The sequence below is a fragment of the Mirounga leonina genome, unplaced genomic scaffold (genome assembly GCF_011800145.1).
Source record: "Mirounga leonina isolate KUSES-001 unplaced genomic scaffold, KU_Mleo_1.0 Mir_200, whole genome shotgun sequence".
Classification (NCBI taxonomy): domain Eukaryota; kingdom Metazoa; phylum Chordata; class Mammalia; order Carnivora; family Phocidae; genus Mirounga; species Mirounga leonina.
In genome coordinates this window covers 12,017,259-12,038,335 of record NW_023270503.1, presented here as the reverse complement: position 1 = coordinate 12,038,335, position 21,077 = coordinate 12,017,259, and the positions used below count along the sequence as shown (strand labels likewise).

Sequence of the window (21,077 nt, the reverse complement as noted above, 5' to 3'; positions counted from 1 at the left end):
GTGAGCCAATTTCTTAAAATCTCAATCTCAACCTCTCTCGCTCTCCCTCTCTCTCTCTTTCTCTCTCCATACAACCACACACATATATACCCCACATCATACTGGTTTTGTTTCTCTGGAGAACCCTAACTAATATGACCCCCATACCATTAAATTTATCCCTCAATAAATGATCTCATCACCAACTGCATATAATCACCTTATCCTTCCTTTTTGCCTTATTTTTTTTTATAAAGTGATACCTAAATAAATGAATCTTGTAAGAACAAAAACAACCTTCTTAATCATACTAATGTTAGCAGGGTTGATAAGGAGTGGAAAATCTTTCAAAAATTGCAAACCCAACTCAGCAGGTAGGTGAATGCCTTCCACGAACACATCTTCTCGTGGGGTTTCCACAGGTCTATATGCACCTGAACTACAAATGACTAATCATCAGGAAAACTGAAGTCAACAAAGTTTCCCTTTACCATAGCAGCTTACCCTCTTTGTGGCTCCCACTCTTGCTCAGCACCTGTCAACACAACAGTTCTCTAATTGTCATGCTGGCTTGACTATGGTATTGAGTCCCTCTAGTGATATTATCATTTCACTTTTTGCATCTTTCAACTCCAGAATTTCCATTAGGGAGGGGCTCTATTTGTTGAGTCACTGTTACCAAACTTTCTTTAATTTTAGAAACACAACTCATTTACTTCTTAGAACATATTTTAAATCCTTATCTGTAAAATTTAACATCGAGAGACTAACAGAACAGTTTCTCCTGCCTCCCTTTTTTCCTCAACGTGCCACACTTTCTTGTTTCTTGGAATATGTCCTAACTTTATGTTGAAAACTCGACATTAAAATTATATAAATATAATATGGTGTAACAACTCTGTAAATCTGTCTTCCTCTACAATGTGCAGCTACTAATATCTCTGCTCAGTTTTACTTTATTTCTTATTATTTTAAAGCCTGGTTTCCTAGGGTTGCCCCATGTCTATGCAGCTCAGTGGTTAGTCAATGATTCAACAGAGAATTTACTCAAATACTCAATAAAGGCTGTCATCCTTTCCAAAAGGATCTGTGTGTGGGTAGGGTGCCACATTCAACATTCAGAACAGTTTCAAGGCTCCCCAGATTTTAGTTTGGTCTCCATAAAAGTTACTAAGATAAAAAACACATAAACTAAAAAACATTTTTCTTAATGATGCTAATCTTTTATTTCAAGACTGAATTCTGATCTATTGCTTGTTTTCTTTTGTCTCTTGCTATCACCTTGCATATGAGAAAACAGTAAACAGAGAAATAACAAGGCCAGAGCCACAGGAAACCCTAAATATGTTTTTAATTCCTTTCTCTTCTCTCTTGTAAAAGCATTGTCTTATGGTAAGAAAGATTTTAAGATACCAAAATTCACTCTCTGAAATAACAATACAAATTTTTAATAGTGGTTCAAAGAATTTTTTAATTTCCTTACCCAGAAGATCCAGTGCTCTTACAAACACCAAGGAGAGGCCTTTTTTCAGCAAAGTTATCACACTTTTGAGTACCTGAGAAGGAACATAAAATAAAACTTTGAGAAGGATTCTTTAATATTTTCCATTATTTTCATGCTCTCAAAATATTTGCAGCTAAAGAGATAGCAAAACATTCATTACAAACTGACATAATACACTTGAATGAACAAAAACAGAACAGCTTTAAATAAACCTGTAACTATTTTTAAAATTGAACCAGCATTTAAAATATCTTTTTAAAAAATTGGCACCAACTTCAATCTTACACACATTCTCCATGAGATCAGAAACCACCCCCAACTCCACCAACTAATTACCTAAGACTAGTATAATTTTCATGTCAAAAGTAAATAAAGGGAAGTAAGGACAGAAAAATTATAAAATTATAGGTCATTATCAATATACATAAATGCAAAAATCCTTTTAAAAATAATAAACTGAATAGCAATATATTAGAAAAAAACATCTCATAACAAAGTTGGATTTACCCAAGTAATAATTTCACATTACAAGACCTACTAATGTAATTCATTATATTAGCATTTCAACAAATGCCAAAAAGCATTTGATTCTATACCTAGTCATGATAAGAACAAAAGAAAACAACAAGAATAAGTTTTCTTTTCCCAATGATTATTTACAAAAGATTCTATAACAAAATTGTAGGTAATGCTTTAGAGCATTCCCATGAAAATCAGTAATAACACAAGGATACCCAATTAACTATTCTTATTCAACCCTATACTCAAGTCCTAGACAGGATAATGACAATAAATGAACTCAACAATATTACTGGATATAAAACCAATATAGTAGCAACAAGCAGAAGAATAAAGTCAGGAAATACAAAAAGGCTCAGAACCACATAAAAAGATACTCAACCTCACACGTAAGAGAAATTCCACTTAAAACTAGAAATTCTACTTAGAACTATATTGAAAAACTATACTGAAATTTGCTAACTTTTTAGAAGTGAAAATGGTACTATGGTTATAATTTTAAGATTATCTTTTGGAAATAAATAATAAAATATTAACCAATAGGCTAGTATGATATCTGGGAGGGAATAGTTCATAACATTCTGGATGAAGGAGAACAGATGCTAATGAAATAAGATTAGCCATAAAATGATGGGTAATAGGTTCTTAGAGATTGTTATATTGTTTTTACTACTTCTAATAAGTTAGAAATTCTCCATTAAAAAACTTTTAATTATATTGACAGACACTGACCTTTACATAAGACCTTCTCAAAAAAATCCAAAAGTTCTGTAAAATTCTCTGGCCATATCAATCAAAATTCTAAATGCAAATAGCCTTTAACAGAGAAATATCACTGCTAAGATTTCACCCTACACATATACTCAGGCATGAGAAAAATAACTTGAATACAAAATTATTCACTATAGCATTGTTTGTAACAGCAGAAGACTAATAAGGTCCAAATATATAATGAAGTATTTCCTACACCTATAAAAAAAAATGTATACTCTATGAAAATATGAAATGAAATCCAAAATATAAAGTGGAAAAATATATACACAAAAATAGAAAAATACAGAATACTATTCCCATCTTTTGTAAAACATAGAGAAAGAAAGACTTATTTGCATATATACATACCTACATACACTCTCTAAGGATACATAAAAAATCCTAACTAATGGTCACCTATGGGAGGGAAAATGGGAAAAGCAAAAGACAGGGAACAAATATGTGGAAAAAAAGTTTTCATTGTCCATATACTTTGTACTTTTTAGTTTTCAAACCATATGAATATTATTAATTTCCCCGAAAATTCTGCTTTGTTTTTAAATAAGGAGACAAATGCCAGAAGAGACAAGTAAGTGGTTTCATCTCTGAGACAAGCTAGTAGACTGAAGACACACATTTCATTTTATCCCTTCTGAAAATTCCAGTTAAAGTACATTAAATCAAACAGGGTTGAAAACTATATAATAAAATTTGTGGGCAACAAATTTTGGAAACAGATGAGTAATGACTAACTTAGCAGCCCTAAGTAAAAGTTCAAGCTAGTGCTGGGGAAAAAAAATAACATCTGAGACTCAAATGACTTGACAACTGATTACATTAGGTACACCTGAGATTTATCCTGATACAGTTAGGAGATTGTAAAGGAGCTTGTGAGCTTTCTCCGGAGAATTTAACAAGTCAGTCCATGAAGAAAGACCAAAAGACACTGTCAATCAGAAGGCTCCAACAAAGAGCACAACCAAAGCACCAAACAATAAATTAAAAATTGACAAACAAAACACAGAACTTTTGATCAGGTTTTTAGTTTGCCACTTACAAATATGTGCAAACAAGGAAAACAATCATCCGCAAGTGGCTAACTCTATACAGGAAGAAAAACATTATACACACACACACACACACACCACTAATAATTTGTAAGATACAAGAAAAGATATTTTAGGCATGGAACAATACAAGAATGCAATGAAAAATGGACTCTTGGAGAATAAAAGGGAGCTCCTAGAAATTAAAAAAACAAGGTAGATTATTTAATAAACTCAACACAAGGGTCAAAGGTAAAATTAAGAAAATTTCTCAAAGAGTAAAAACACAAAAACTAGAGGAAAACAGCATTAATCTACACACACATACAATATGTTACAGGTGTTCCTCAAAAGTCCAATTTATAGATAGGAGAAAAGGGGGGAAAAAAAGAGAAAATAGAGAGGAAGAAATCATCTATGAAATATTCCAAAAATTTTCCCCAGAACAAAGAATATAACTTTATAAGCCCTTTGAAGGTCTAGAACAATAGATTCAACAAACCAACCCCAATGTGCATTGTTTCAGGATAGTGGTAACAAGAAGTTTCTACAAGTCTCCATGGAGAAAAAAACAGGCTATTTACAGAATCAGGAATTCCAATGGCTGCTCTAGGTATTACATAATATCACTATTATGTCAACGTACAACTAACATCATATAGACAGAATGCTTTCCCCCTGGGGTCAAGAACAAGGTAAGAATATCCACACTCATCACTGCTATTTAACATACTACTGGAAGTTCTAGCCTAAGCAATAAGACAAGAAAGAAACAAAAAAGGTATACAGATAAGAAAGAAAGAAAGAAAATCCCTAGGTACTGATAATATGACTGATACATAGAATCAACAACCTAAACCAAAACCAAAACAAACAAACAAACAAAAACCCTAAAGCTAATAAGTGAGTTAGTCCAGCAAGGTCACAGGAGACAAGAGCAACATACAAAAATCAACTGTGTTTCTTTTTTTAAGATTTTATTTATTTGAGAGAGAGAGAGAACACGAGCAGGGGGTGGGGAGAGGCAGAGGGAGAGGGAGAAGCAGACTCCCTGCTGAGCAGGGGGCCCAATGACACAGGGCCTGATCCCAGGACCCTGAGATCATAACCTGAGCTGAAGGCAGACACTTAACTGAATGAGCCACCCAGGTGCCCCAAAAATCAAATGTATTTCTATATACTAGCAATGAATGTATGAAAAATGAGATTAAAGGTACAATAACAATTTGTATACCTGAAATTAATATTACACTGTTATTACACCAACTGGAATTTAAAACTTTTTTTAAAAAGTAAAATAACATTTATAATTGTTCAAAAGAAAATTAAATAAATAAATCTAACAAAACATGTATAGGACATATACTGAAAACTGCAAAATCCTGATAAAAGAAATGAAAGAGAATCCAAATAAATGGAGATACATAATTGATATGATACACAGATCAAGGAAACAGAAGAGTACCCATAAAAAGATCCACACAAATATGGCCAACTAATTTTTATAAAGGTATAACAGCAATTAAATGGAGGAAGAACAGTCTTTTCAACAAGTAGTTCTGGAGCAACTGGACATCCATAGGAAAAAAATAAAACTGGACCTAAACCCTACACCTTATCCAAAATTAACTCAAAATAGATCATAGATTTATATGTAAAGCTATGTAACTTTTAGAAGAAAACCTGCAGGACTTAGGGTTTGGTGAAGAGGTCTCAGACACACACAACATCAAAAAGTATGATGCAGGGGCACCTGGGTGGCTCAGGCAGTGGCTCAGGTCATGATCCCAGGGTCCTGGGATTGAGCCCCGCATCAGGCTCCTTGCTCAGTAGAGGGCCTGCTTCTCCTTCTCCCTCTGCCTGCCTGCCACTCCCCCAGCTTATGCTCTCTCTCTCTCTCTCTCTCTGTCAAATAAATAAATAAAATCTTAAAAAAAAAAAAAAGTATGATGCATAGGGCCAAAAAAAAAAAAAATCAATAAACTGGATTTAATTAAAATATTTAAAAATAAGCAAAAAAATTAATAATAAAATAAAAAGCTACACATTGGGGGAAAAAACACTTACAAAAAACCCATGTCTAACAAAAAACTCATACCCAGAAAATATAAACTCAAACACAACACTGAAAAAACATACAATCCAATTAGAAACTCGTCAAAAGACATAGAGATACTACACTGAAAAGAAGATATGGATGGCAAATAAGACAGATGAAAAGATTGTCAATATTACCAGCCATCAAGAAAATGGAAATTAAGACCAAAATGAGATGTAATTATATACCAATTAGAATAACTAAAAGAGGAAATCATGATAATAACAAGTGTTGGCAAAGATGCAAAGAAACTAAATCTTTCATACATTCCTGGAAATGTAAAATAGTATAACCCCTCTAGAAAAAAGTTTGATGTTTTCTTTAAAAACAGCAGCAGGGGCACCTGGGTGGCTCAGTTGGTGAAGAGTCTGCCTTTGGCTCAGGTCATGATCCCAGGGTCCCAGACCAAGCCCTACATTTGGCTCCCTGCTCAGCAGGGAGTCAGCTTCTCCTGTTCCCTTTGCCCTCCTTCCCGCTCATTCTTTCTCTCGCTCAAATAAATAATCTTAAAAAACAAAAAACAAAAAAAAACCAGCAACAACAACTAAACATATACTGACCATTCATCCGAGCAATCACAGTACTGGGCATTTATCCCACAGAACTAAAAACTTATATCCACACAAACCTGTACACAAATTTTTATAGTTTTATTTGAAATAGTCAAAAAGGGAAACCATCCCAGATGTCATACAACAGATAAGTATCTCTATACCATATAATACTAATCAATACAAAAATGGAACCATTCATATGCTAAACAACTTGGATATAATTCGGTAACATTGTGCTAAGTGAAAAGGCCAATCTCAAAACTTCACATACTACGTAATTCCAGTTATGTAACAATCTTGAAATTACAAAATTATTATAGAGATGGACAGCAGATTGATAGTTCTCAAAAGTTAGGGAGGGTGGAAAAAGACAGCATGAAGGAAATCATTGTAGTGATGGTCTAGATTTGAATCTTGCTTGTGGTGGTGGTTAAGGTGACTTACACATGTGATAAAATGTCACAGAACTATGTGCACACATTCCACTGTTGATTTCTTGGTTTATATATTATTCTATACTTACATATGAGGAAACCATTGGGAAAAACTAGGTAAAGGGTATGCAGTACCCCTCTCTAGTATTTTTGCAACTTCCTGTAAATATGTAGTATTTCAGAAAACTTGCTATGATTGGTTTATAAGTGTTTTTCTATAACTATTAAATAATTTGGGTTTTGCTCTTTAAAAAGTTGCATATGTCAAAAGAATGAAAAGACAAGCCACAGTCTAGGAGATGTATTTGCAAAAGACACATCTGATAAAGGACAGTTATCTAAAACATACAAAGAATTCAGACTGAACAATAAGAAAGCGAAGAACCCGAATTAAAAAGTGGAAAAAAGGTCTGAACAGATACCTAACCAAAGACGATATACAGATGGCAAATAGGCATATGAAAAGATGCTCCACATCATATATCATCAGGGAAATTTAAATTAAAACAACAAGAAATCACTACACACCTATTATAATGGCCAAGATCCATAACAATGACAATAACAAATGTCAGCAGAGATTTGGAGATTATTCATTGCTAGTAGGAATGCAAAATGGTACAGCCACATTGGAAGACAGTTTGGCCAGTTTCTTACAAAACTAAAGATACTCTTACCATGCAATTCAGCAATCACACTCCTTGGTATTTACCCAAAGGAGTTGAAAGCTTTTGTCCACACAAAAACTTGCACACAGATGTTTATAGCAGCTTTGTTCTAGTTGCCAAAATTCGGAAGCAATCAGGATATCCTTCAGTAGGTGAATGGATAAATAAACTGATATATCCAGACAATGGAATATTATTCAGGACTAAAATGAAATGAGCTATCGATCCATGAAAAAAACATAGGGGAAACTTAAATGCACCGCTCAGTGAAAGAAGTCAACCTGAAAAAGCTACCTACTGTGTGACCATCATATGACATTCTGGAAAAGGCAAAACTATGGAGACAATAAAAAGATTAGTTGTTATCAGAAGTGTAGAGGGAGGAGAGATTAATTCATAGAGCATAAATGCTGTTTAAGGCGGTGACACTATTCTGTATGATATTACAATGATGGGTACATGGCATTACTCATTCGTCAACACCCATAGAATATACAACACCAATAGGAAATTGTAATGTAATCTGTAGACTTTGGGTGGTAATGATGTATCAATTTAGGTATCAACATGGAAGGATGTGGACAGTGGGAGAGATGGGGAGTAAGGCAGGGTGTATACAGGAATCCTCTGCGCTTTCCATTCTATTTTGTTATACAACTAAAACTGCTCTTAAAATATTAATTTAAAAAAAGATGTACCAAGCTCTTAAATACTCATGTTTATTGCAGCATTATTCACAATAACCAAAAGGTGAAAGCAACCCAAAGGTCCATCAATGGATTGAATGGATAATGAAAATGTGCTATATACACACAGTGGAATATTATCCAGCTTTTAAAAAGAATGAAATCCTGTTACATGCTACATATGGATAAATCTTGAGGACATTATGCTAAGTGAAATATGCCGGTCACAAAAAGACAACTCCATTACTCTACTTACACAAGGCATCTAAAGTAGTCAAACTCATAGAAACAGAAAGTCAAATGCGGTTACCAGGGGCTGGGGGCTGGGGGTGGAGGGAGAGATGGAGAGCTGTTACACAATGGATACAGAGATTCAGTTTCACAAGTTGAAGAAGTTCTAGAGATCTGTGTACCTACTTCACACTACTGAACTGTGCTCTAAAGATGGTAAATTTCATGTGATTTTTTTTTACCACAATTAAAAATTTTGAAAAAGGTAGAAATAAGTTGAGCACATGTGTAGGTACACCAGCGCAAGCATGCACATGGATGTGTAGTTACATACATACACACACAGATACTTAGTTACATTACATACTAACCACAAAAACACCGATTTCAAAATAGGGATATACCTCTTAGGGGGTTAGGATGAAGATAATATTTGGAAGAGGTAGCCAGGGGACTTCAGCACTCTATTAACAATGTCTCATGTTTTCACTGGATGATAAAAACAGCTGTAATGTTAAGAATCCATGTTAACAAAATGCTCCAAAAATAATGGGGACTGATGCAGAGGAGACAGATTAATGGTTACATGTTTAGATTGTGACATGATGTACCTAATATGACATTTTTAAATTGTTAATATAATTATACAAAATAGGTTAAGACAAATTCTATCATCCTTTGACAGACTATATTAACATGTGAACATGATAAAGATCAAAACTAAAAACACAATTAGTGTTTATGAATAAAGTTCTCACTATTTAATTTTTTAGGAGCTTATAACAATCAATGCATAAGTCTTTACAAATTATTAATTTACTATAGATTTGTGCTGTTACCCTTGCTCAACAAATAAATCAAATTTCACAATTAACAATACAACTTGAATGAAGCACAAGTTAACAATTAACTGGTCCAAAGCCCACAATATTTATGTTCCAAATTAATTAGAGCTGAACTTCATCTATGCAAGCCAAATTCTTCACTCCTACATATTTCACCTTCACCTTCAACAATAACCACTTTATTTCTGCTTCCTGGTGTCTAGAACGTCTTTACAATGTGTACCTGTATTATACATAACAATTTGATATTTTGATGAATGAAACATCATGTCTTTAAAATGCAAATAATACTGGTGAGAATGGTTTGATTGTTTTGCGTTTCTCAAACCTGAACAGAAGAACTCCCATTGGTTTCAGCTACCTAATGGGTTACAATCAGTACTCCTGACTTTGCACGAGAAGGTCAGCCATCTGACACTTAATGAAGACTTACATTCTTCACGGATATTCAAAGAGAGCCAAGCAAAAATTTTAAACACAAAATAAAAGCATAATTTGCAAACAGCATAACTTCCAACACAACTACTAAAACCAGGCAAGCAGAAAAGACCAGAGTCAACAATAAGCAAACAAATAATAATGCAACCTCCAAATGTATTTGAGGCATGCACTTCAGTTCTAGAGGGAAGGGGAGTGGGAGGATGGGTTAGCCTGGTGATGGGTATTAAAGAGGGCACGTACTGAATGGAGCACTGGGTGTTACACGCAAACAATGAGTCATGGAACACTACATCAAAAACTAATGATGTAATGTATGGTGATTGACATAATAAAAAAAAATCTAATTTCAGAGTTGGAAAACTAGGTAACAAAACCTTAACTCTGCTTTAAATAATGTCATTGTGGATGGTTTGAATAAATACAATTTTTAAAGTGTTAGTATAAAAATTCTACAATCTCATGAACACTGTAGCTATTAACCTGATTTTTCATGCAGTATAAATAGGAGCACGTACTCTCCATGATGCCTAATGGAGTCATCACCCTCCCACAATGTAATCCTCCAAATTGTAGAGGATTAACTTTTTATATATAAAATTGTGTTTATTTGCATGTACAATAGAGAGAATGACGTTACACACACCTGTTCTACAGCATTTAACAGAATGTAGCATGAAGATTGAAATGAAAAGCGGCTAGCCAAATCCATCAAATATAAAAACTATTGCAATCCTGTTGCAAAGTCCTTTTGTTAAACTCCTTTTATTCTAAATCCTTTTAATTCTGTCCTCTAACACTAAAATATTTATAAAAAGCTTAAAATCCTAATAAATCGCACAATTAAAGTAATGAAAATGGGCCTGCGCACCAAGTAACAACTCTTTCCCTCAACAAAATTCAAGACAGTTTGCATGTCAGAAAATGTTAAATAATATCCCTCATCATACATACCATTATAAACTCATTTGAACCAAAGAGTTTAAGCTCATAAATCAGCCTTAAAGATTTCAAGACATCAAATAGAAATCACTTCTGTGAGGATACAAAAGAAGATCCAGAGGCAAATACAAATCCAACTGATAATGAAATATTCCAACTCTACTCTTGATATGGAGAATGATGTCTTAAATATAAAGATTTTATATAAAAGTATGCTAATACTAATAAAAGTTAACTGAGAAAGTATTTTGCAGAAAGATCCCACTGAACAATTGAATTCATCTTATCAGTTAGACCATTTACAAGCCTTCCACTCCATTTTTTATTTTGCTGAAATAATTTTCTTTTAGAAAAGATTTAATTCAACCAGTTTATCCATGTCCAGTTTTCCTTATAAATTCTCTCAATGTGAGCTTCAAGTTGTAGTCACATTTTGCAGATCTAAATTTTAGCTAGAAAGTATGATTCCATTGTCACTGATAATCAAATTTTATTGTTATGTAATTTTAGATTCTGTCGGGATCTTTTTCCACTAAAAGGTTCTATTCTCTTACAAAATTCTCTCCTTTATGCTACAAAAAAAAAAAATCCCCATTATAAACTAGGTAATCCTCATTTTTATCTCTTACCTAAACAGAGAAAAATGCAAGGAATTTTTTAAGACAGAGAAGACAGAGATGAAATAAAGGGGAGATGAGGAAGGAAACAGATTCAGGAAACTAGATGGAGGTTGGAGGTCCATCAACCAACCACAAGAAGGGGAAACAAGACAGAAATCACATTTTCTTGAACAGTTTTCTCTAAATATGACCACCAAAGACATTTTTGCCATTTGCCTCAAATATCCAAAATGTGTGTATACATTTTAGCCTCCACAGTTTCAAAAAGTTTAATATATTAAAGACATTTTTCATTATTGCTAGCCTTATTACATTCCCCCATAAGTTAAAATGTTCGATATGGGAAGTACCCCTTAACATTTAGTGGTATCACATTATTTCACTTTGATGATCTGGTCTTTGGGGATCTTTCACAGTCTAGACTCATCAGACCTTAACAAGCACAAAGTACAAACCATCCACCTGACATCGGAGTTAATTGATATAGAGAGGTTAAATAATTTGTTCAAGTTGTTGTGGTACTAAATGCCACATGTGAACCTGAAAAACAGTCCCAATTCTTTCCTGAATTGACTGCTGAAAAAAGCTACTGTCAGAATATTAGGATCAACTTCTCTGCTGAAAAATAAACAAAATTATTGACAAAGGCTAATGTATTTAATCCCTTAGTGCTTTAATTCTCTCATCTGTAAAGTGAGGATAAATAACAATACCTCACATAGGATTGTTGTGAGGATTTAAAAAGATAATAAATGCAATGGACTAGGCAAAGTGCTGCAAGATATAACAACTCAGTAAACTTGATGCAATTATTACTGTTGCTGGCAACTCTAGGATGGTGAATCCATTCAGCTACCTTTCTGGTGAAAAAAACAAAAACAAACCTGTTCAGATCCTTGACTTCCCTTTTACTCTTCTACCATGGGGCCAATATCTATTTGACCTAACTCTGTCTTGTTCACCCATGCAGGAAAATGCCAAGCACACTTCTGCCTCAGGAATGCTGCATTTTCTGCTCTCTACTTAGAAATACCCATTATGCCCTATTTATGTGCATAGTTTACTAGCATGCTTTTTTTTTAGGTCATGCTAAAACATTTTCCAATCAGAAAGATCATTGCCAGTCAGGTTCCAGTTCCTTATCCTGATTTATTTTTCTTCGAAACACTTAACAGAGCCTCATATTATACATGTTCTATTGATTTGTCTCAGCACACTCAAATGGGGACTCAAACTCCATGACACAAAAGACATGTATAAGAATGTTCACAACAGCTTTATTCATAACAGCTCAAAACTATATTCAACCCAAATCCCACCAACAGAAAAACAGATAGTTTAGTATATCCATACAATGGAATATTACAATAATAAAAAGGAAAGATATACTGATACATGGCAACATCATCAAGAACAGGGAAAGCTACTTCCTCCAAAGTGAGAGAAATCAGAATAGATGCCTCGGGAGGAGATGAGGGTGACTGTGAAGGGTGTGTGAGAACTGTCTGAGGTGATGGATATGACCTCCATCTTTACAGAAGTATGGGTTACTGTCGTCTGTGTATGGATCTGTCAAAACAAAACTATAACACAAAAATCTCTGCATTTCTCTATTGTAAATTATACCTGCCATTAAAAAATTGAAGCAAATGAGAAATTTGTTCAGTGGCAAAGGAAATAAACTATGTGCATAACATTGATAGTGGTTGATTAGAAAAAGCCCCCTAGAGAGAAGTGGGCTTTTTCATCCTGTTTATCTAAAATGTGACCAAAATATTAATAATTAGTCAGGAGTTTATCATCCTACTCTTTCTACCTTTCCGGGGGCTTGATGTTTTTCAAAATAAGAAGTTGGAATATTTATACATTAGAATAAAAAGTAATCCACTTCATTCAAAATGTTAATTACTTCCACTTTAGAAGCAACTGCCAATACTACAAATAAGGATTTAACAAATTTTACCTTGACCTTTTTAGAGAAAGGTTGCCTAAAAAGCAAAATAACCTCAGAATAAGCACAAGGGTGGGGCACCTGCGTGGCTCAGTCGTTAAGCATCTGCTTTCCGCTCAGGTCATGATCCCAGGGTCCTGGGATCGAGCCCCGCATCGGGCTCCCTGCTCAGCGGGAAGCCTGCTTCTCCCTCTCCCACTCCCCCTGCTTGTGTTCCCTCTCTCGCTGTGTCTCTCTCTGTCAAATAAATAAATAAAATCTTTAAAAAAAAAAAAAAAGAATAAGCACAAGGGATAACTAATCTCTCTTTCATTTGAATTACTGAACCACAAATATTTTTTTTTTTTTTTTTGACAGAGAGAGATAGCGAGAGCAGGAACACAAGCAGGGGGAGTGGGAGAGGGAGAAGCAGGCTTCCTGCGGAGCAGGGAGCCCGATGTGGGACTCGATCCCAGGACCCTGGGATCATGACCTGAGCCGAAGGCAGACGCTTAACGACTGAGCCACCCAGGCGCCCCTGAACCACAAATATTAATGTGATCATGTACAATCCCATATCAAAGTCAAATAATGTTTACAATTTTAAGATTATTTAAGTTAAATTCAACAGAACGGAAAGATAAATTTAACAAATCTTCCCAAAATGTAGAATAAGTGGAAATTTTTTTTAAAAATTAAATGAGGGCGCCTGGGTGGCTCAGTTGGTTAAGCGACTGCCTTCAGCTCAGGTCATGATCCTGGAGTCCCAGGATCGAGTCCCGCATCAGGCTCCCTGCTCAGCAAGGGGGTCTGCTTCTCCCTCTGATCCTCTTCCCTCTCGTGCTCTCTGTCTCTCATTCTCTCTCTCTCAAATAAATAAATAAAATCTTTAAAAATAAATAAATAAAATAAATAAATAAATAATTAAATGAGAAAGTTATAGATGTCCAATACCTAACTTGTAAGAGTTCCAAAAAGAGAGAATAGGGAAAACAGAAAGAAATTATAAATAATAATGTAAGAATTTTCCAAAACTGAAGAACATAAAGCCCTATACCCTACCCTCTATTCACACAGCAGACAGCATGAGTCTGTAAAAATACAAGTCTGATCTAATTGTCAAAATCCTCTAGTGGCTTCCTATCTCAGACATAGAAAGTAAAAGCCAAAAATACTTATAATGGTTTATAAGCCCTACATCCTTTGGTACCTCATTTATTTCGCTCTCGTCTATCTCTTAATACCCCTCACCCATTCTGCCTCAGCCTCACTAGCAGCCTCCCTGAAGTTACCCAGATATACAATCTTCCCTCCTTTGGGTCTTCACTCTGCCTATGAAGTAGAGGATGACTAATTTTTGTCAAGCCCTGGTTATCTGACATTTAAAACTAGGTATATGGGTGATTTATTTTAAAAAAAAACACTGAAATTTCAATAAAAAGGAACCTCTGTTGTTAAATGAATACCCATTTAGAATTGTCCTGTCCTCCAAAGAACTGATGTTTTTCTTCATTATGAAATGTCCCTCTTCATCCCTGGGAATACTTACTCTAAAGTATTTACCCAATATTAATAAAGAATTTAAACTTTCTTATGATTAGTTTCTACAACTGATTACTTTGGTATCTTTATATTTAACATTTTTTATAGACAACATATAATTAGGTCTTGTCTTCTTTTGGATTAACTAAGTCTTGTTTAATATTCTATTTTATCCCTTCTATTGTCTGATGAACTCCACTTGTTTGGTTTTTGTTGTTGTCTGTTCCCTTTTCCTTCCTTGGTTGGAATGTGTCTAAGTTCTTTCACTCATCATCAGGGAAATACAAATCTAGCTTCAAATAATATAATATTTCACATGTAATGCAAGACTCTCCTAACAGTCTATTTGTTTTTTAAACACTGGTTGTCCTCATACGCTGCTCATCCTTAATTTTCAGTTTTTATTTAAGGCAAAAACAAAAACAAAAAGTAGCTGGTGTGCGTTTCTTTTCCTTTTGTGAAGGTTAGCCTATTTTCTAGCTAGGTTATTCACCTAGTGTTGAATTCTTGACAGAAATTTCTATATGGAACATGGTAAAGGCAATGACAGAAAGAGGATAGAAAGAATTAAAAATACGATATTCAAAGAGATAAGAAGACAATTTTCCAGAATTATATAAGGGCAACAATCCTGTGATCCAGTAAGCTTGATGAATCTGTAGTAAAATAGAAATTCGCACCTAGGAAAAAGCCTGGAAACACCTACACCAACTGTTAATATATTCCCTAATGAAGAAAGAAATGGAATTAAGGAATACATTGCAAAAAATATACATGTATAACTATATATAATTCATTTTTATAACAACATTTTTAAAGACTAAGAAGAAAGGTGAGAATAAGACAGAGACAATATGAGGAAATATGTTCCAAATAAGTAGAAGATAGAATAAATTCAAGAAGAAAAACAAGAAGAAGGAAAATTCTTTGGGAGAGATGACTTAAAATTCCAAAATTAAAAAAAAAAAAATTTAGGGGCACCTGGGTGGCTCAGTCGTTAAGCGTCTGCCTTCGGCTCAGGTCATGATCCCAGAGTTCTGGGATCGAGCCCCACATCGGGCTCCCTGCTCAGCGGGAAGCCTGCTTCTCCCTCTCCCACTCCCCCTGCTTGTGTTCCCTCTCTCACTGTGTCTCTCTCTGTCAAATAAATAAAATCTTAAAAAAATAAAATAAATTAAAAAAAAAATTTAAACATGGTGGTAAAATTATCTTAAAGGGCCAGTATTTAGACTATTTCCATGTATGCCTAACAAAATATCTATAGATATCATATAATTAGCTTAGAAGTGTATCTCAAAAAATGCCACATTGAGCCAAAATTCTAAGAAAGATACAAAGGACCCTAACCTAGATACACAACCAACATACAGAAATTTGTTGCATTTCTATATACCAATAATGAAGCAGCAGAAAGAGAAATTAAGCAATCAATCCCATTTACAATTGCACCAAAAACCATAAGATACCTAGGAATAAACCTAGCCAAAGAGGTGAAAGACCTGTACTCTGAAAACTATAAAACACTGATGAAAGAAAGTGAAGAGAACACAAAGAAATAGAAAGACATGGGGCATCTGGGTGGCTTAGTCGGTTAAGCGTCTGCCTTCAGCTCAGGTCATGATCCCAGGGTCCTGGGATTGAGCCCCGCATCGGGCTCCCTGCTCGGCCGGAAGCCTGTTTCTCCCTCTCCCACTCCCCCTGCTTGCGTTCCCTCTTTCACTATTTCTGTCAAATAAATAAATAAAATCTTAAAAAATAACAATAATAACAATAAAATTTCTCTTTGTTAATGCTTGAATCTCTCCTTTATGTTTTAATAACATACTAAACACCTATGAACCCACCACCCAAGATGAGAAGTAAAACATTACCAATAATTTCCATTTACTTATATTGATTCATACATCCTAAACCCTGTTCACTCACCCACTACCAGGTAGCCATTCTCCTAAATTTTGTGTTCCTCACTCTTGCAGACATATACACCCAAAGTTGTATTTTTGTTTTTCACATTTTAAAACTAGAGTTTTGATTAGTTCATTGACAGGTTGCTGCTGTTAAATATAAAGCTATATAAATTCACTTGACTTCAAATTAGATTCTTTCCATGTTACACAAGTGAAAATAATGGAAATTCTAAAATATTCCCAAAGTAAACCCATATATACATAAAAACTGCAAGGCACGGTTACAGCAACAAGAGGGAAATTTTCAGTGAAACGTAGGTTAAACAGAAGGTGCCAAGAAGATATTTCAAATGATAACAACTGAGCCTCAATCCTCTTGTTTTTAAGACTAAAAGCATCACAAGCAAAGGAAAAAAAAAAAGATGCCATTCTCTGAAAGCCAAGAATCACAGTAGTCCCTTGGTGACAGTAAAAGGGGAAGGAAAGTTTAAGCCTCCTTTACCTATTCATGAGATCAAAAGAAATAAAGGAATCCCTTGGTATTTTTATCATTTTCTTTTGCTACAGCATCTAGCACCAGAGAGAAGAAAGCACAGCTAAGACTACAGTACCTCTAAAAATTCCTGTATAATACCTGCAACTTTTAAAGGAGCTGAAATTCAAGGTCTCTAAAGATACATTAAATTTTAAACTATCCTACAAATAAAATCCAAATCCAATTTATTTCTTTGCTTCACTCACAAAAATTCATATGGAGCTTTTGCTACATACTAGATAGTGTTCTAAACAATCTTAAAGAAAAATTATCCAAAACTTAGAATTTCTCCCTCTCCCTCTGCCCCCCTCTCTAAAAATATTTAAAAATAAAAATAAATAAGTAAAGGGCGCCTGGGTGGCTCAGTCGTTAAGCGTCTGCCATTGATCAGCTCAGGTCATGATCCCAGGGTCCTGGGATCGAGTCCCGCATCAGGCTCCCTCCTCAGGGGGAAGCCTGCTTCTCCCTCTCCCACTCCCCCTGCTTGTGTTCCTGCTCTCGCTATCAATCTGTCAAATAAATAAATAAAATCTTTAAAATAAATAAATAAATAAGTAAATAAATTTAAAACAAATTTTTTTAAAGAGGCACCTGGGTGGCATCAGACTCTTGATTTTGGCTCAGGTCATGATCTCAGGGTCCTGAGATCAAGCCGCATGCCAGGCTCCACACTGGGCATGAAGCCTGCTTAAGATTCTCTCTCTCTCTCTCTCCCTGTGCCCCTCCCCCTTCCTTCTCTAAAAAAAATTAAGGAAGGAAGGGAGGAAGGAAGGAAGGAAGAAGGAAAAAAGAAAGAAAGAAGGACAGAATTAAAGAAGCAAAATGCTGAACTTCCACATCTAGCCATAATGAAGTAACAGGGAGTAAACTTACCCTCCTGCTGGAAAACTTAGAAACAGATAAAATGTATGAAAAGACATTTTCCATTTGGCCATTCTAGAATGGCCAAAATCCAAAACACTGACAACACCAAATGCTGACAAGGAATTTTTGTGAGTGAAGCAAAGAAATAAATTGGATTTGGATTTTATTTGTAGGATAGTTTAAAATTTAATGTATCTTTAGAGACCTTGAATTTCAGCTCCTTTAAAAGTTGCAGGTATTATACAGGAATTTTTAGAGGTACTGTAGTCTTAGCTGTGCTTTCTTCTCTCTGGTGCTAGATGCTGTAGCAAAAGAAAATGATAAAAATACCAAGGGATTCCTTTATTTCTTTTGATCTCATGAATAGGTAAAGGAGGCTTAAACTTTCCTTCCCCTTTTACTGTCAGACACTGAACAACAGACAGCACAGGACAGTAATCCTTGAGACAAGGGACTCCTATGAATGCCCCAACATACTACGCATTTATTTAGGTACTCCCAATAGCTGCTTTTGCACTATGATGGCAGAGATGAATCGTCATGACAGGTACTATATGGCCCACAAGTCTACAATATTTCCTATCTAGCCCTTTATGGAAAGGTTTACATACCCCTGCTTTACAGTAGAGGCCAAACATACCAAACAAAAAGTCAAGTAATTGAAGTCAAGTATCCCAGACCAAGGTCCCAAAATACTTAAAGGAATACAAAATACCAGCCCTGAGAAATATAAAATTCATAATGTGTGGCATCCAAACAAATATTTCAAGACATGCAAATAAGCAAAAAAATAAATAAATAAATACAACCCATAGGTTGATAAAACAATCAACAGAATAAACTGACATTTAAACTGCTATGAGAAACATACTCTCTTCAAGAAAGCAGAGGAAAGTGTGAGCATGTTAGAAACACATGTGAGATCTCTCCATACAGATAAACACACACTTCTAAAAATGAAAAATGCAGCATCTGAGGTGAAAAATACACTGGATAAGTTAATAATATATTAGATACTTCAGGGCAAAAGATGAGGAAACATGAATAGACAGCAGTAGAAACTACTAGAAACAAAAAAGGAGAGAAAAGACTGAAAAAAAATGAACAGCGCCTTAGTGAGTTGTGAAATAGCATGAGTGGGCTAAAATAGAGAAGAGAAAGAAAACATATTTGAATATGCTCTGGGAAAGATGCTGTCGAGAGAATAAGACAAGTCATTGGCTAGGAAAACATATTTGAAAAAATATATATGATATATATATCACATACGATTTATATATATGATAAAGGGCTGTTATCTAAAATATACAAAGAACTCTTAGAACTCAACAATAAGGGGCGCCTGGGTGGCTCAGTCGGTTAAGCATCTGCCTTCAGCTCAGGTCATGATCCCAGGATCCTGGGATCGAGCCCCGCATCGGGGTGGGGGGGGGCCTGCTTCTCCCTCTCCCACTCCCCCTGCTTGTGTTCCCTCTCTCGCTGTGTCTCTCTCTGTCAAATAAATAAATAAAAAATCTTTAAAAAACAAAACAAAACTCAACAATAAGAAAATAAACAACTTGGGCTAAAGACCTGACAGATATCTTACTAAAGAAGAATACAGATGGCAAATAAGTGTATGAAAAGATGCTCCTCCACATCATATGTTATTAGGGAAAAACAAATTAAAATGAGATACCATTACACAGCTAGATTCTAGAATGGCCAAAATCCAAAACACTGACATCAAATGCTGACAAGGATGTGGAACAATCCACATATATTAAGGAAATATATGGGAACTCTCCAAACTTTCCATTCAATCTTTCTGTAAATCCTAAACTGCTTTTAAAAAATAAAATCTAGGAAGAAAGAGAGAGAGAGAGAGAAAGGAAGGAAGGAAGGAAGGAAGGAAGGAAGGAAGGAAGGAAAGAAGGAAGGAAGGAAGGAGGGAAAGAAGAAAGGAAAAAGAAAGAAAGAAAGAAAAAGAAAGAAAGAAAAAAGTAAGTCAGTCAGTCTAGAGGAACCTGGCTGGCTCAGTCAGTAGAGAATGCGACTCTTGAACTTGGGGTCACGAGTTCAAGCCCCATGTTGGGTGTGGAGCCTACTTAAGAAAAAATAAAATAAAATGAAAATTTAATATATATATATATACATACATATTTGGGGCACCTGGGTGGCTCAGTCAGTTGAGCATCCATCTCTTGGTTTTGGCTCAGGTTGTGATCTCATAGGTTGTGGGACTGAGCCCTGTGTCAGGTGCCAGGCTCAGCAGGGAGTCTGCTTGAAGATTCTCTCCCTCTGTCCCTCCCCCTACTCATGCACACTCTCTCTCTCTAAAATAAATAAATCTTAAATATATATATATATTCTATTTTTTAATATTTAAATAAGTAACTACAATTTTTCATAAATCCACTGTTTTTGAGAAACCACCATACCACTTTCCACAGTGGCTACACTATTTAGTGGCTATGCTTAAACACATGGGTTCCAATTTTTCCATATCCTCACCAACACTTGCTATGTTTTATTTTGTTTTTTAATAATAGCCATCCTAATGGGTATGAAGTGGTATCTCATCATGTGTTTCTTTTTTTTTTAAGAATTTATTTATTTATTTGAGAGAGAGAGAGAGAGATGGCGAGAGAGCATGAGGAGGGGGGAGGAGGGAGAGGGAGAAGCAGACTTCCTGCTGGGCAGGGAGCCCAATGTGAGGCTCAATCCCAGGACCCTGAGATCATGACCTGAGCCATAGGCAGATGCTTAATTGACTGAGTCACCCAGGCGTCCCTCATCATGGTTTTGATTTGCATTTCCCTAATGATGAGGTTAAACATCTTTTCATGTGCTTATGGGGCCTTTTCTTTTTTTTTTTTTGATGTAGTGTTCCATGATTCATTGTTTGCGTATAACACCAAGTGCTCCATTCAATACGTGCCCTCTTTAATACCCATCACCAGGCTAGCTCCTCCCCCCCTCCCCTCTAGAACCCTCAGTTTG

General features: G+C 35.2%; 1 protein-coding gene across 10 annotated transcripts in view; it reads right to left on the bottom strand.

The window, feature by feature from the left end:
- The window catches only part of BCAS3 (BCAS3 microtubule associated cell migration factor), a 598,224-nt gene that overhangs the window by 510,374 nt on the left and 66,773 nt on the right, over positions 1-21,077 (bottom strand). For all 10 annotated transcript variants that reach the window (XM_035026671.1, XM_035026672.1, XM_035026670.1 and 7 more), the window contains exon 7: positions 1,463-1,535. In XM_035026671.1, coding sequence (XP_034882562.1) covers positions 1,463-1,535 — 73 coding nt within the window. The remainder of the gene's footprint in view (positions 1-1,462; positions 1,536-21,077) is intronic.